Genomic DNA, 14,922 nt, shown 5'->3' with positions numbered 1-14,922 from the left:
ATTTGAGAAACAAGCATCATCAATGTGAAACACAGAGTCCGGCTGCTCTCATCTTGCCGGAGTCTTGTGCTGACAGCTTGGAAACATGGACCACCTGCGGAGTGTGCTTGGTCAACATGAGTCCTCTTTTGTCTAGACAGGATCTCCAGGAGCAGCCTTAAAGCCCCACTCTAGCCAGTTTTAACTGCCGTTTTTGGTTAATGTTCTTTGTCAATCAGAGAATGGGGGTGTGGTTAATAGTCGGACGTAATACATTACCATTACAAACAAAAACTGACCAGCTGGAGTGTCCACTAACGATATGCTGTGTTAACATCACCACACTGTAAAGTTTAGTACACTTTACTGTCTGGCAGGAGCAGCTATTACTTACCCATGATAGAAACTAAAGTGCGCGCATCAGCTGTTATCAATCACACAGTTGATGGTCCTGTCACACACTGCACACGATAACTCCCACTACGTTTTATGGTGCACTTACTTTACCACGTTCTATTACTCTGTTGAACTGTATGTAAAGATTTCTGATACCATTGCCTCCGCCGATTGGTAAAACAGCCGTCTGTAAAATACATGTTGCAGACTGTATATAAGACGGTGGCATGTGAAAGTGCGACGCCTTTTCTGTAATCTGTCCTCCAATACCGCACGCACAATGCCATAATGAAAATGAACAGCACACTAAACCAAGACGAGGAAACTAAAAAATAAAATGAAGACCAAGGCATGACAGTGCGCCTGCGCAAGCTTGGAGAATGACGTATGACTTATGGAATTACTATAGTCATATGTCACAACCCCGTTTCAGCAACTAAATGTAAATGCTCCGTATTTGTATAGCGCCTTTCTAGTCTTTTACACTACATCTGCATTCACCATTCACCCACATTCATACGCTGAGCCTAAGTGCTCAAACAGAAACTAACATTCACACACATTCATACACTGACGGAACAGCCGCCAGGGGCAAATCAGGGTTCAGTATCTTGCCCAAGGACACTTCGACATGCAGCCTGGAGGTACCGGGGATTGAACCGCCGACCTTCCAATTAATAGGCAACCCGCTCTACCTCCTGAGCCACAGCCGCCCCAAACTAGGCAACTTTTGCAACTTTGAGCACAAAATAAAACTATTTGTCAAAAAATATTTGGCGAACTATGTGGGTAATCAACATTGTAAGGAAATGAAATATCATAGAAATGTCAAAATACACTGGAGGTGGGGTTTAGGTCAAAGCTGAGCCAATATGGCTCCTATTCCGTCTCTCTTTCCGGTCCTCTGAGCAGGATCCAGACCCAAAGCCACAGTTCTTACCCCCACATTCTATAGGACCATCCTATGTACGCAACCATCCTGGTCCAAAGTTGTTTGTGGTGGCAGCAGCTGCTCAGGGACTGCAACATTACAACCTCCCCCCAAGCTGTCAAAGCACTAAACGGATCTGCCTGATGAACCCACCCATCAGATATTGCAGTGGCCCCTCTGTTACTCTGCATGTGACTCTGAGCAGCCGAGCGGCCGAGCAACATCCCGGGTGTCATTCTGAAGTTTCGCCAGCTGAGCACAAGAAAACGAAACAAACAACCCCTTCCGGTGCTCAAGCTCTGCTCATCCTCTCACCACAGGTTGCTGAAAGAGGCCGCATTCAGGAGAAGCTCTGGAGGCTTCACCCGTCCAGAGACAACAGGGAAAAAGGACGCTAATTGCACCAGTCCCCGGCTACGCCCAGTCAGTAAACACGGCTCATGCTATGGATGCTCAACATACTCTCTTTTACCCTGACAGAGCACAGCCTGCATCACCTCGGTCGCTGTTCTCCCCCTCAACAATAAGGGCCTGATTTACTAACATCGCGAATAAAGAGAACTAAATTGCGTGTGCAGTCTAAAATATTGCACGTGCAATTGTAGTACCTGTTACGGGTGGTCCACTAAGAATTATTGCATAGATGACAATAGGAGCAAACACAATGGAGGTGACAGTATTTAAATGAGGGTTTTGTGTGTTTTAATGGTTTCCGCCTTAAAGAGTCTGGAGGGAAAGCAACAACTGCGTAAAAACCTTGCTTTGTTTCCTTCAGTGCATCCCGAGTATGTGGAAATCGTATGTACCTGCCCATCCTGCCTAAGATCGCACTAAGTAGTTGGGAAAGTACACCTGAAAAACTGCTTTGGGAAAACCCAGCAGAAACAGATACAGTATGCTGGAATGACCCAGGAAATGGCAGCAGATCGTGCTTCATCCAGCCAGAGGGAACAATCACCAATAATATTATCTAATATTTTTAATTTCTCTACGTTTTCTTTCATTACGGCTGTGTCTCCTCACAACGATAACAGCAGCCATCTCTGTGTAACACTTGGCCGTTTGCACATTCCTTTCAAACGTATTAAATACAGATGCTGTTGCCCTCACATTAAAATTGCTTTTAGCCTTGTTAGATCACATTGCATGTAGTAAATAAACGTATTTGCATGTTACCCTCCTACAACTTTCCAACTCCCCAAATTGCATATTCATTAAGGCAAAAGTAGTAAATGATCAACAGGTGCTATCTTGCACTTTTGAAAGACAGTCTGAGTTGACCAAATCAGATTTTAAACATCTCTTTAATTTCTTATTAAAGCAGTGTGGAAAGCCTGTTTTTATCTCATGTCCCATTCCCACAGTAGGTGCTGGTTGCTTCAGCAGACTCCTTAGCCTCCACAACTGGCTTCAGTCTGCTTTGCAGGGCTCACAATGCGTGCTTTTTTTTTTTTTGGACATCTTTAATCTGTTCTGGGAGCAATTGTCTTTTTTAAGAGAGACAGACTTCACCCAAACAAACTGACCCCCTACTGTCGTCCCCTGGCACTAACACCTCCACCAGTTCATTTTCTTATTCAGGCTCCATCCACACTACTACATTTTCTTTTGCTACATTTGCACCTCCTGTCCAGACTAAAATGGTGAAAACTAGGACCTAAAACGGAGACGTTTCAAAACCAACCAAGTGGACAAGATGGGTAGTTGCTCATTGCTAATAAGTTTAGCTAATAATACTTCAGCTATATAGTGTACATATTGTAGAAGTTAAGTAGCCTATGGGAAAAGGAAATAGCACTGAAAATAAACTATTGTTCAGATGACCATCTTTAAACCCCGCTGAAGTGATTACAGGTACCCATGGTGCAAACCATAACAAAACACAAAGCAAAAAAGCCTGCTTGAGAAATTGTTTGAATGATTGGACAATAACTGACTGACATAGCAGAGACCAGAAGCCAGCGCTGTATCACCTAAAAGAGCTTGTTGCTGAGGACACTGACCCCATTTAAAAGCTCTTTGCAGCCGATGGAATTTGTGCAAGCCTCTGTGTGTGTGTGTGTGTGTGTGTGTGCGCGCGCCTGTGGCTAGCAGGCACAGCCTTCTGAAAACACTTGTCCTTGTGAACCCACTCTAGTATGGCAGATAGATTAGTGGTGGTGGTGACATGTAATGCATCGCTTTTCCTGTGCTAACACCAGAAGGTCACACAGTGCTCTGAAGCTATCTAGCCACTGTTTGACCCAGCAATTCTGACCAAAAGAATGATGGAGAACTGGGTACCTCTGTTGTGACCTCATCATACACCCCATCAGAAGGGTATGGTTACAGCCTAAAAAGTTCCCCCACCCAAATGGTGGCATTACCGCCTTTATGTGATATATTTCCATGTTGGGGCTGGATATTTGACAGTAAGGTATGCTTCACACAAAGTGCTTAGCAGATCTTTTGACAGTGTATAACACTAGCAGTAGCGAAATCCGGGGGGCTGCTTTCAACAATTTCTGTCTCTCCAAAACAGACACCTTGACAATCACGCCCACTTTACACATTGGCCAGCTGTGAGGTGTGAAACTATGCAGGGTTTTAAAATCTCTCAAGTTTTTTTTATTCTTTACACAACTAATTTTATCACTGCTCATCTGAACAAACAAGTACAACACCTCTTTGAAGAGAGACTGTCGGAAAATGTGCAGCATTATCCCCACATATATCCTACTTGCCCATTGTTATGATGTGTATTCACCTTTGCCTTTCGAAGTGGTAGGACAACAAGTCAAACAGCCAAGCTGGTTTCACTTTCCAGGAAGCAACAAGTTCAAGTGCCCACTTAATGGAATGTTTAACAGAGATGCCTTTATGCAATACCGTGTGTTATCAGATACAGGCCAATGGCAGAATTACTTAAATACAAACCCGCTCTGCTTTTCAAAATATTAATAAATTGGTAAAACTATGACTGCTCTAATGATCTTTTTGTGGGTTTATGTTTGAGTCTTGTTGAAGATCTGGTTAGTGTTTAATCTCTCGGCCTTCGCAAAGCAGCATGCCGTGCACCCTACAGCTGACACAGCAGGCCCCATTTTCTGATTTAAAGGTCAACAGCCCTGTCGTCACTGAAGCAGCTTATGATATCCTCTTCCCCTGATCCTATTGACCACAACACATCCACACTATAGATTAGCCACTGCTCCAGATACATATTTCGCAGCCAAACATCTTGCCTTGTGTCCACTTCTACAACAACTAATCCAGAGGTGACAAGACCTCAGTTATATCCAATGACAGCTTGAAAGAATACGTTTTTTAAAAACTACTTAACTTATTTTTTGGAAGATGTTTATCTAATCAGTTTTTTTTGGGTGAAATATGTGTTTCAGCATTAAATATAAATAAAGAGTGAACTATGGATTAGACATCAGTAAACATGCATGTCCTTACCTAGTTCATTGAGGCTCTGAGCAGCCTTGGTGAGCTCCCTGCTGCCCCCCTGTAGCTGACCCTGCAGCCTCTTGCTCAGGTACAAGATACGAATGATCCTCCGCAGCAGGTCACAGGCCACCTGGAGCAGGAATCGAAGGAGGAGGCAAGATGGTGAGGTATTTGAATCAAACTCAATCCAAAATATCCAGCACTTTTTAACAATTATTAAAGTAAACGTGATGCACTGCTGAGGCGCTCGAGTGAGACAGTGAGGCCCAGTTTAAGGCCGTTGTTTGAGGCGTAAACCAGACTGGCCTCTTTGAATCAGACAAAATATCTCTTTTTCTTAACCAGTTAACTAATCCTCTTTCCAAACCTGATCATGGTCAATGGTCTGTACGTCTATAGCGCCTTTCTAGTCTTTCCGACCACTCAAAACGCTTTAACACTACATCATATTCACCCCATTCACAAACATTCATACACTGAGGCAGAGGCTAAGGTGCGATCTGCTCCAGATATACATATTCATAAACGTTCACACACTGATTTCACAGCCATTGGGAGCAATTTGGGTTACAACATCTTGCAGACTAGTGTGTAATATTAAGAAGGATCTATTGAGAGAAATTAAATATAATATTAAAGCTGCAAGCAGCGTTGGGCGGGCCCTCGCACTTGTAAGCGCGTCCGCGCGTGAGCCGGCCGAGTTGCATATTCTGGAGCTCTGCCGGTGCGGCTGTGAATTTGTTACGCGGTTATGAAGCCGCATGAAGGTGTTATATGTCACTTCCTGTGTCCCCTATGTGGAGCTACATAGCACTTGCCGCTATGACTATAAATCAGTATTGGTGTGTAGATGTCTGCAGGGTGGGACAGTTATCAAGCACGTAAAGTTTGTTTCAGATGTGAGCATGTACACTGAACAATAATGTACCCAAACTATAAAATAAATTCCTTTTATATTTCCCTTCCTTGTTGTTTATGTGTACATACAGAGGAAGAATGAGAGAACAGCACACATTTCATCGTTACTGTGTGTTAGAGCATGGGAGAACAGTGGATACTTTTAATACAGCCCACACCCCTAATACTGTGTAACTATAACAAGTAGAGAACAGAAGAAAAAGATGTTCTTTCTTTACAACTGTCTGCATAGCTTATTCATATTGTGTAATGAATGAAAATAAATAGGCCTACTAGGCTCCTCTCTACTTTGACATTTAAGATTAGCTTGTTTGATCCACCTTCATACACATGTGACATTACTGTACAACTTGAGAAAGGTGAGTTGTTTTCTGCTCCAGCCTGCCTAAAAGAAAAGCGTTTTTGGGATTAAATGGACTTTATTAGCTGCTGCAGTGCAGGATGAACTCAGAATAGACCCATTTCTCACCTTATTATTCTAAATCATGCAACGAAGAAGAAGAAATGCATAAGAAATCCTGTCCACAAATACTGTACAGCATGTAGTCTGATGAACAAGACTTGTGTTATAGCTGACTTGGGCAGTGAAATGTTTAATTTTTTTAATTCATGTGGTCATAGTTGTCCACAACTCAAATCAGAATATAAGAAGAAATGTTTTATACCACCTCAAGAAGGCTTCCTTTAAGAAAGGTAGGAAGGTATTTCAAATGTACAACTGCAGTACTTAAATCTAAGTAAAGTAATTTCCCTGACATTTTTGTGTTACTTTACTTTTAATAGACGCATGTAACAGGTTTTATACTTCCTGTGAGTATAATCCAATCAATCTTATTTTCATACTGTATATCCGTTGTGTAATTTGATAAATTGTGTCATTGTGTAAAATGTCGTGCTCGCATCGCATCTCAGAGAAGACTCTGACTGCAACATGCGTCTTTGTAAATAGAGAAACGGACAGAAAAAGTCTCTAACTCTGCCTGTCACCTTGCTCTGCTCCGTTAAAACTGAATTTACCATACAGAATTGAATACGAGTGCACTCCAGATTTAGCTGCAGCCAGCTGACCGTGTGCTTCTCCCTATACCGCAGTTCTGTGTCCATGCATGCAGCAAACTGAAAGCACTGTCTTTCGGAGCGTCTACGTGAAAAGAGAAGGAAGACATTGCTGGTAGTATTGTCTTCAGTGTTGTTAAACACCTCAGCACACTGAAGGAAGCCATCTGACTGTGTGAGGGGCAAGATCGTTGATGTCTGCAGGCAGAGTAGGAGCTCTCCTGTCTGACTGGTCCACCAATAGCAGAGAAGATGACCCCTTGAGACACAGCCCCTCATTTGCATAATGAGGCAGAAATGCATACAGAAATTTAAAAAGGACAGGCAGAAATAAATACCATGGGTGAAAATAAATAAGGTAAAAAAATACAAAGGAAGAATAAAACAGACCAAAATATTAAAACACACACATAAATAAATACATTTAAAAAATTTGTAATAAATAAAGTTGAATAAACAAATAAGGTAATTATAACAAAGGTAAGTAAAGGCACTAATTAAAATATATAGATTTATGTCTCCTTGTATAATTTAATTACTATCTACATTTATTTATTTACTTTATTAGGGCCCGAGCACGACCGTGTGAGGTCCCTATTGAATTTGCTCGGATTATTAGGGCCCGAGCACGACCGTGCGAGGTCCCTATTGAAATTGCTCGGATTTTTTTTTTTTTTTTTTTTTTTTTTTTTTTTTTTTTTTTCTGCAAAGTAGGCCCAAATGACATGGCCTAAACATACTCGAAAACTCACCAAAATTTGCAAACATGTCAGAACCGGTGAAAAATTTCGTATTCTACAAGTTTCACACATGGGCGTGGCAAAATGACTCGCTAGCGCCACCTAGAAAATTGGAAATGATTAGCCCCTCGTTCACGTTCAACCTACATGTACGAAATTTTCTGGGGACATGTATCGTATCAAGACGCACAAAAAAGCCTCAAGAACCCATAGCCTAAAGTCAACAGGAAGTCGGCCATTTTGAATTTTATGGCCATTTTTGGATGATTTAGTCGGATCGACCTCAAATTTCTGCTGTGCCTTCTAAAGGCATTGACGATGAAAAGTTGTGCTATTTGCGCGTTTTCGTCAATGGGCGTGTCCGTGGCGTCGATGATTCGCAATGAAACAGGAAGTTGTTGTAACTTCAGTGTACATGCTCACATCCGGACCAAACAGTACATGTAGGATGAGAGTCCCGCCCTGAACACATGTACATGCCGACATTCACCCACAGTCATAGCGCCACCTGCTGGCAACAGAAAGTGACCTTTAACGAAGCAGCCCCCGCCGCACGTTTCACCTACGTGCACGAATTTTCTGTGGTACGTGTATCTTGTCCAGACGCACAAAAAAGTCTCTTGGAGCCATAGCCTAAACCCAACAGGAAGTCGGCCATTTTGAATTTTACGTCAAATTTTGGATGATTTACACACTTCGTACTTTAACGAACTCCTCCTAGGGATTTAGTCCGACCGACCTCAAATTTGTGCTGTGCCTTCTAAAGGCATTGAAGATGAAAAGTTGTGCTATTTGCAAGTTTTCGTCAATGGGCGTGTCCGTGGCGTGGCGTCAAAGATCAACTCTTCGCCATGACACGGAAGTTGTCGTAACTTCAGTGTACATGCTCACATCTGGACCAAACTGTACATGTAGGATGAGAGTCCCGCCCTGAACACATGTACATGCTGACATTCACAGACAGTCATAGCGCCACCTGCTGGCAACAGGAAGTGACTTTTAACGAAGCAGCCCCCGCCGCACGTTTTACCTACGTGCACGAATTTTCTGTGGTACGTGTATCTTGTCCAGACGCACAAAAAAGCCTCTTGGAGCGATGCCCTAAAATCAACAGGAAGTCGGCCATTTTGAATTTTACGTCAAATTTTGGATGATTTACACACTTCGTACTTTAACGAACTCCTCCTAGGGATTTAGTCCGACCGACTTCAAATTTGTGCTGTGCCTTCTAAAGGCATTGAAGATGAAAAGTTGTGCTATTTGCGAGTTTTCGTCAATGGGTGTGTCCGTGGCGTGGCGTCAGAGATCAAGTCTTCGCCATGACACAGGAAGTTGTTGTAACTTCAGTGTACATGCTCACATCTGAACCAAACTTTACGTGCTTGATAACTCTCCCACCCCGTTATGGAGGACCGATCCTGACACAGTCAGAAATAAATACAGAAATAAATAAATGCTCAATAAATAAATAAGCATCCAATTAAATACACAAAAAAATAAAGTAAATAAATAAATGTAGGTAGTAATTAAATTATACAAGGAGACATAAATGTATATATTTTAATTAGTGCCTTTACTATTCACCTTTGTTATAATTACCTTATTTGTTTATTCAACTTTATTTATTACAAATTTTTTTAATGTATTTATTTATGTGTGTGTTTTAATATTTTTGTCTGTTTTATTCTTCCTTTGTATTTATTTACCTTATTTATTTTCACCCATGGTATTTATTTCTGCCTGTCTTTTTTAAATTTTTGTATGCATTTCTGCCTCATTATGCAAATGAGGAGGGCTGTGTCTCAAGGGGTCATCTTCTCTGCTATTGGTGGACCAGTCAGACAGGAGAGCTCCTACTCTGCCTGCAGACATCAACGATCTTGCCCCTCACACAGTCAGATGGCTTCCTTCAGTGCGCTGAGGTGTTTAACAACTCTGAAGACAATACTACCAGCAATGTCTTCCTTCTCTTTTCACATAGACGCTCCGACAGACGGTGCTTTCAGTTTGCTGCATGCATGGACACAGAACTGCGGTACAGCACACAGTAACGATGAAATGTGTGCTGTTCTCACATTCTTCCTCTGTATGTACACATAAACAACAAGGCAGGGAAATATAAAAGGAATTTATTTTATTGTTTGGGTACATTATTGTTCAGTGTACATGCTCACATCTGAAACAAACTTTACGTGCTTGATAACTCTCCCACCCCGCAGACATCTACACGCCAACACCGATTTATATTCATAGCGGCAAGTGCTATGTAGCTCCACATAGGGGACACAGGAAGTGACATATAACACCTTCATGTGGCGTCATAACCGCGTAGCAAATTCACAGCCGCACCGGCAGAGCTCCAGAATATGCAACTCGGCCGGCTCACACGCGGACGCGCTTATAAGTGCGAGGGCCCGCCCAACGCTGCTTGCAGCTTTAATTAGGGCCCGAGCACGACCGTGTGAGGTCCCTATTGAATTTGCTCGGATTTTTTTTTTTTTTTTTTTTTTTTTCTGCAAAGTAGGCCCAAATGACATGGCCTAAACATCTCGAAAACTCACCAAAATTTGCAAACATGTCAGAACCGGTGAAAAATTTCGTATTCTACAAGTTTCGCACATGGGCGTTGCAAAATGACTCGCTAGCGCCACCTAGAAAATTGGAAAAAATTAGCCCCTCGTTCACGTTCAACCTACATGTACGAAATTTTCTGGGGACATGTATCATATCACGCACAAAAAAGCCTCAAGAACCCATAGCCTAAAGTCAACAGGAAGTCGGCCATTTTGAATTTTACGGCCATTTTTGGATGATTTACACACTTCGTACTTTAACGAACTCCTCCTAGGGATTTAGTCGGATCGACGTCAAATTTCTGCTGTGCCTTCTAAAGGCATTGACGATGAAAAGTTGTGCTATTTGCGCGTTTTCGTCAATGGGCGTGTCCGTGGCGTCGATGATTCGCATGAAACAGGAAGTTGTTGTAACTTCAGTGTACATGCTCACATCTGGACCAAACTGTACATCTAGGATGAGAGTCCCGCCCTGAACACATGTACATGCCGACATTCACCCACAGTCATAGCGCCACCTGCTGGCAACAGAAAGTGACCTTTAACGAAGCAGCCCCCGCCGCACGTTTCACCTACGTGCACGAATTTTCTGTGGTACGTGTATCTTGTCCAGACGCACAAAAAAGTCTCTTGGAGCCATGCCTAAATCCAACAGGAAGTCGGCCATTTTGAATTTTACGTCAAATTTTGGATGATTTACACACTTCGTACTTTAACGAACTCCTCCTAGGGATTTAGTCCGACCGACCTCAAATTTGTGCTGTGCCTTCTAAAGGCATTGAAGATGAAAAGTTGTGCTATTTGCAAGTTTTCGTCAATGGGCGTGTCCGTGGCGTGGCGTCAAAGATCAACTCTTCGCCATGACACGGAAGTTGTCGTAACTTCAGTGTACATGCTCACATCTGGACCAAACTGTACATGTAGGATGAGAGTCCCGCCCTGAACACATGTACATGCTGACATTCACCCACAGTCATAGCGCCACCTGCTGGCAACAGGAAGTGACTTTTAACGAAGCAGCCCCCGCCGCACGTTTCACCTACGTGCACGAATTTTCTGTGGTACGTGTATCTTGTCCAGACGCACAAAAAAGTCTCTTGGAGCCATAGCCTAAACCAACAGGAAGTCGGCCATTTTGAATTTTACGTCAAATTTTGGATGATTTACACACTTCGTACTTTAACGAACTCCTCCTAGGGATTTAGTCCGACCGACCTCAAATTTTGCTGTGCCTTCTAAAGGCATTGAAGATGAAAAGTTGTGCTATTTGCAAGTTTTCGTCAATGGGCGTGTCCGTGGCGTGGCGTCAAAGATCACTCTTCGCCATGACACGGAAGTTGTCGTAACTTCAGTGTACATGCTCACATCTGCACCAAACTGTACATGTAGGATGAGAGTCCCGCCCTGAACACATGTACATGCTGACATTCACCCACAGTCATAGCGCCACCTGCTGGCAACAGGAAGTGACTTTTAACGAAGCAGCCCCCGCCGCACGTTTCACCTACGTGCACGAATTTTCTGTGGTACGTGTATCTTGTCCAGACGCACAAAAAAGCCTCTTGGAGCGATGCCTAAACAACAGGAAGTCGGCCATTTTGAATTTTACGTCAAATTTTGGATGATTTACACACTTCGTACTTTAACGAACTCCTCCTAGGGATTTAGTCCGACCGACTTCAAATTTGTGCTGTGCCTTCTAAAGGCATTGAAGATGAAAAGTTGTGCTATTTGCGAGTTTTCGTCAATGGGTGTGTCCGTGGCGTGGCGTCAGAGATCAAGTCTTCGCCATGACACAGGAAGTTGTTGTAACTTCAGTGTACATGCTCACATCTGAACCAAACTTTACGTGCTTGATAACTCTCCCACCCCGCTATGGAGGACCGATCCTGACACAGCCAGAAATAAATACAGAAATAAATAAATGCTCAATAAATAAATAAGCATCCAATTAAATACACAAAAAAATAAAGTAAATAAATAAATGTAGGTAGTAATTAAATTATACAAGGAGACATAAATGTATATTTTAATTAGTGCCTTTACTTATTCACCTTTGTTATAATTACCTTATTTGTTTATTCAACTTTATTTATTACTAATTTTTTTAATGTATTTATTTATGTGTGTGTTTTAATATTTTTGTCTGTTTTATTCTTCCTTTGTATTTATTTACCTTATTTATTTTCACCCATGGTATTTATTTCTGCCTGTCTTTTTAAATTTTTGTATGCATTTCTGCCTCATTATGCAAATGAGGAGGGGCTGTGTCTCAAGGGGTCATCTTCTCTGCTATTGGTGGACCAGTCAGACAGGAGAGCTCCTACTCTGCCTGCAGACATCAACGATCTTGCCCCTCACACAGTCAGATGGCTTCCTTCAGTGCGCTGAGGTGTTTAACAACTCTGAAGACAATACTACCAGCAATGTCTTCCTTCTCTTTTCACGTAGACGCTCCGACAGACAGTGCTTTCAGTTTGCTGCATGCATGGACACAGAACTGCGGTATAGGGAGAAGCACACGGTCAGCTGGCTGCAGCTAAATCTGGAGTGCACTCGTATTCAATTCTGTATGGTAAATTCAGTTTTAACGGAGCAGAGCGAGCTGACAGGCAGAGTTAGAGACTTTTTCTGTCCGTTTCTCTCTTTACAAAGACGCATGTTGCAGTCAGAGTCTTCTCTGCAAGAGTCTCAGTAGCGACGACACATACAACACAATTTATCAAATTACACAACGGATATACAGTATGAAAATAAGATTGATTGGATTATACTCACAGGAAGTATAAAACCTGTTACATGCGTAACACAGTAATGTCAGGGAAATTACTTTACTTAGATTTAAGTACTGCAGTTGTACATTTGAAATACCTTCCTACCTTTCTGATAGGAAGCCTTCTTGAGGTGGTATAAAACATTTCTTCTTATATTCTGATTTGAGTTGTGGACAACTATGACCACATGAATTAAAAATTAAACATTTCACTGCCCAAGTCAGCTATAACACAAGTCTTGTTCATCAGACTACATGCTGTACAGTATTTGTGGACAGATTTTGTCCCAGGATTTCTTATGCATTTCTTCTTCTTCGTTGCATGATTTAGAATAATAAGGTGAGAAATGGGTCTATTCTGAGTTCATCCTGCACTGCAGCAGCTAATAAAGTCCATTTAATCCCAAAACGCTTTTCTTTTAGGCAGGCTGGAGCAGAAAACAACTCACCTTTCTCAAGTTGTACAGTAATGTCACATGTGTATGAAGGTGGATCAAACAAGCTAATCTTAAATGTCAAAGTAGAGAGGAGCCTAGTAGGCCTATTTATTTTCATTCATTACACAATATGAATAAGCTATGCAGACAGTTGTAAAGAAAGAACATCTTTTTCTTCTGTTCTCTACTTGTTATAGTTACACAGTATTAGGGGTGTGGGCTGTATTAAAAGTATCCACTGTTCTCCCATGCTCTAACACACAGTAACGATGAAATGTGTGCTGTTCTCACATTCTTCCTCTGTATGTACACATAAACAACAAGGCAGGGAAATATAAAAGGAATTTATTTTATTGTTTGGGTACATTATTGTTCAGTGTACATGTCACATCTGAAACAAACTTTACGTGCTTGATAACTCTCCCACCCCGCAGACATCTACACGTCAATACCGATTTATATTCATAGCGGCAAGTGCTATGTAGCTCCACATAGGGGACACAGGAAGTGACATATAGCACATTCATGCGGCGTCGGAACCGCGTAGGAAATTCACAGCCGCACCGGCAGAGCTCCAGAATGTGCAACTCGGCCGGCTCACGCGCGGACGCGCTTACAAGTGCGAGGGCCCGCCCAACGCTGCTTGCAGCTTTAATTTTTTTTTTTTTTTTTCTTTTTTCTGCAAAGTAGGCTCAACTGACATGGCCTAAACATTCTCGAAAACTCACCAAAATTTGCAAACATGTCAGAACCGGTGAAAAATTTCGTATTCTACAAGTTTCGCACATGGGCGTTGCAAAATGACTCGCTAGCGCCACCTAGAAAATTGGAAAAAATTAGCCCCTCGTTCACGTTCAACCTACATGTACGAAATTTTCTGGGGACATGTATCATATCAAGACGCACAAAAAAGCCTCAAGAACCCATAGCCTAAAGTCAACAGGAAGTCGGCCATTTTGAATTTTACGGCCATTTTGGATGATTTACACACTTCGTACTTTAACGAACTCCTCCTAGGGATTTAGTCGGATCGACGTCAAATTTCTGCTGTGCCTTCTAAAGGCATTGACGATGAAAAGTTGTGCTATTTGCGCGTTTTCGTCAATGGGCGTGTCCGTGGCGTCGATGATTCGCATGAAACAGGAAGTTGTTGTAACTTCAGTGTACATGCTCACATCTGGACCAAACTGTACATCTAGGATGAGAGTCCCGCCCTGAACACATGTACATGCCGACATTCACCCACAGTCATAGCGCCACCTGCTGGCAATAGAAAGTGACCTTTAACGAAGCAGCCCCCGCCGCATGTTTCACCTACGTGCACGAATTTTCTGTGGTACGTGTATCTTGTCCAGACGCACAAAAAAGTCTCTTGGAGCCATAGCCTAAACCCAACAGGAAGTCGGCCATTTTGAATTTTACGTCAAATTTTGGATGATTTACACACTTCGTACTTTAACGAACTCCTCCTAGGGATTTAGTCCGACCGACCTCAAATTTCTGCTGTGCCTTCTAAAGGCATTGAAGATGAAAAGTTGTGCTATTTGCAAGTTTTCGTCAATGGGCGTGTCCGTGGCGTGGCGTCAAAGATCAACTCTTCGCCATGACACGGAAGTTGTCGTAACTTCAGTGTACATGCTCACATCTGGACCAAACTGTACATGTAGGATGAGAGTCCCGCCCTGAA

At 42.4% G+C, this 14,922-nt stretch overlaps 1 protein-coding gene across 1 annotated transcript in view; it reads right to left on the bottom strand.

Moving 5' to 3' along the window:
• Positions 1 to 14,922, bottom strand: part of LOC119918330 (conserved oligomeric Golgi complex subunit 5-like) — an 84,266-nt gene that overhangs the window by 55,612 nt on the left and 13,732 nt on the right. Inside the window, exon 6 of the mRNA XM_038739012.1 lies at positions 4,748 to 4,868. Within this exon, the coding sequence (XP_038594940.1) occupies positions 4,748 to 4,868 (121 nt within the window). The remainder of the gene's footprint in view (positions 1 to 4,747; positions 4,869 to 14,922) is intronic.

Source organism: Micropterus salmoides, unplaced genomic scaffold (genome assembly GCF_014851395.1).
Source record: "Micropterus salmoides isolate LMB-PRFRI ecotype aquatic unplaced genomic scaffold, ASM1485139v1 Ms_hic_scaffold_23, whole genome shotgun sequence".
NCBI classification, from domain to species: Eukaryota; Metazoa; Chordata; class Actinopteri; order Centrarchiformes; family Centrarchidae; genus Micropterus; species Micropterus salmoides.
The sequence above is the reverse complement of the archived record's forward strand: the minus strand, read 5'-3'. Positions and strand labels throughout refer to the sequence as shown.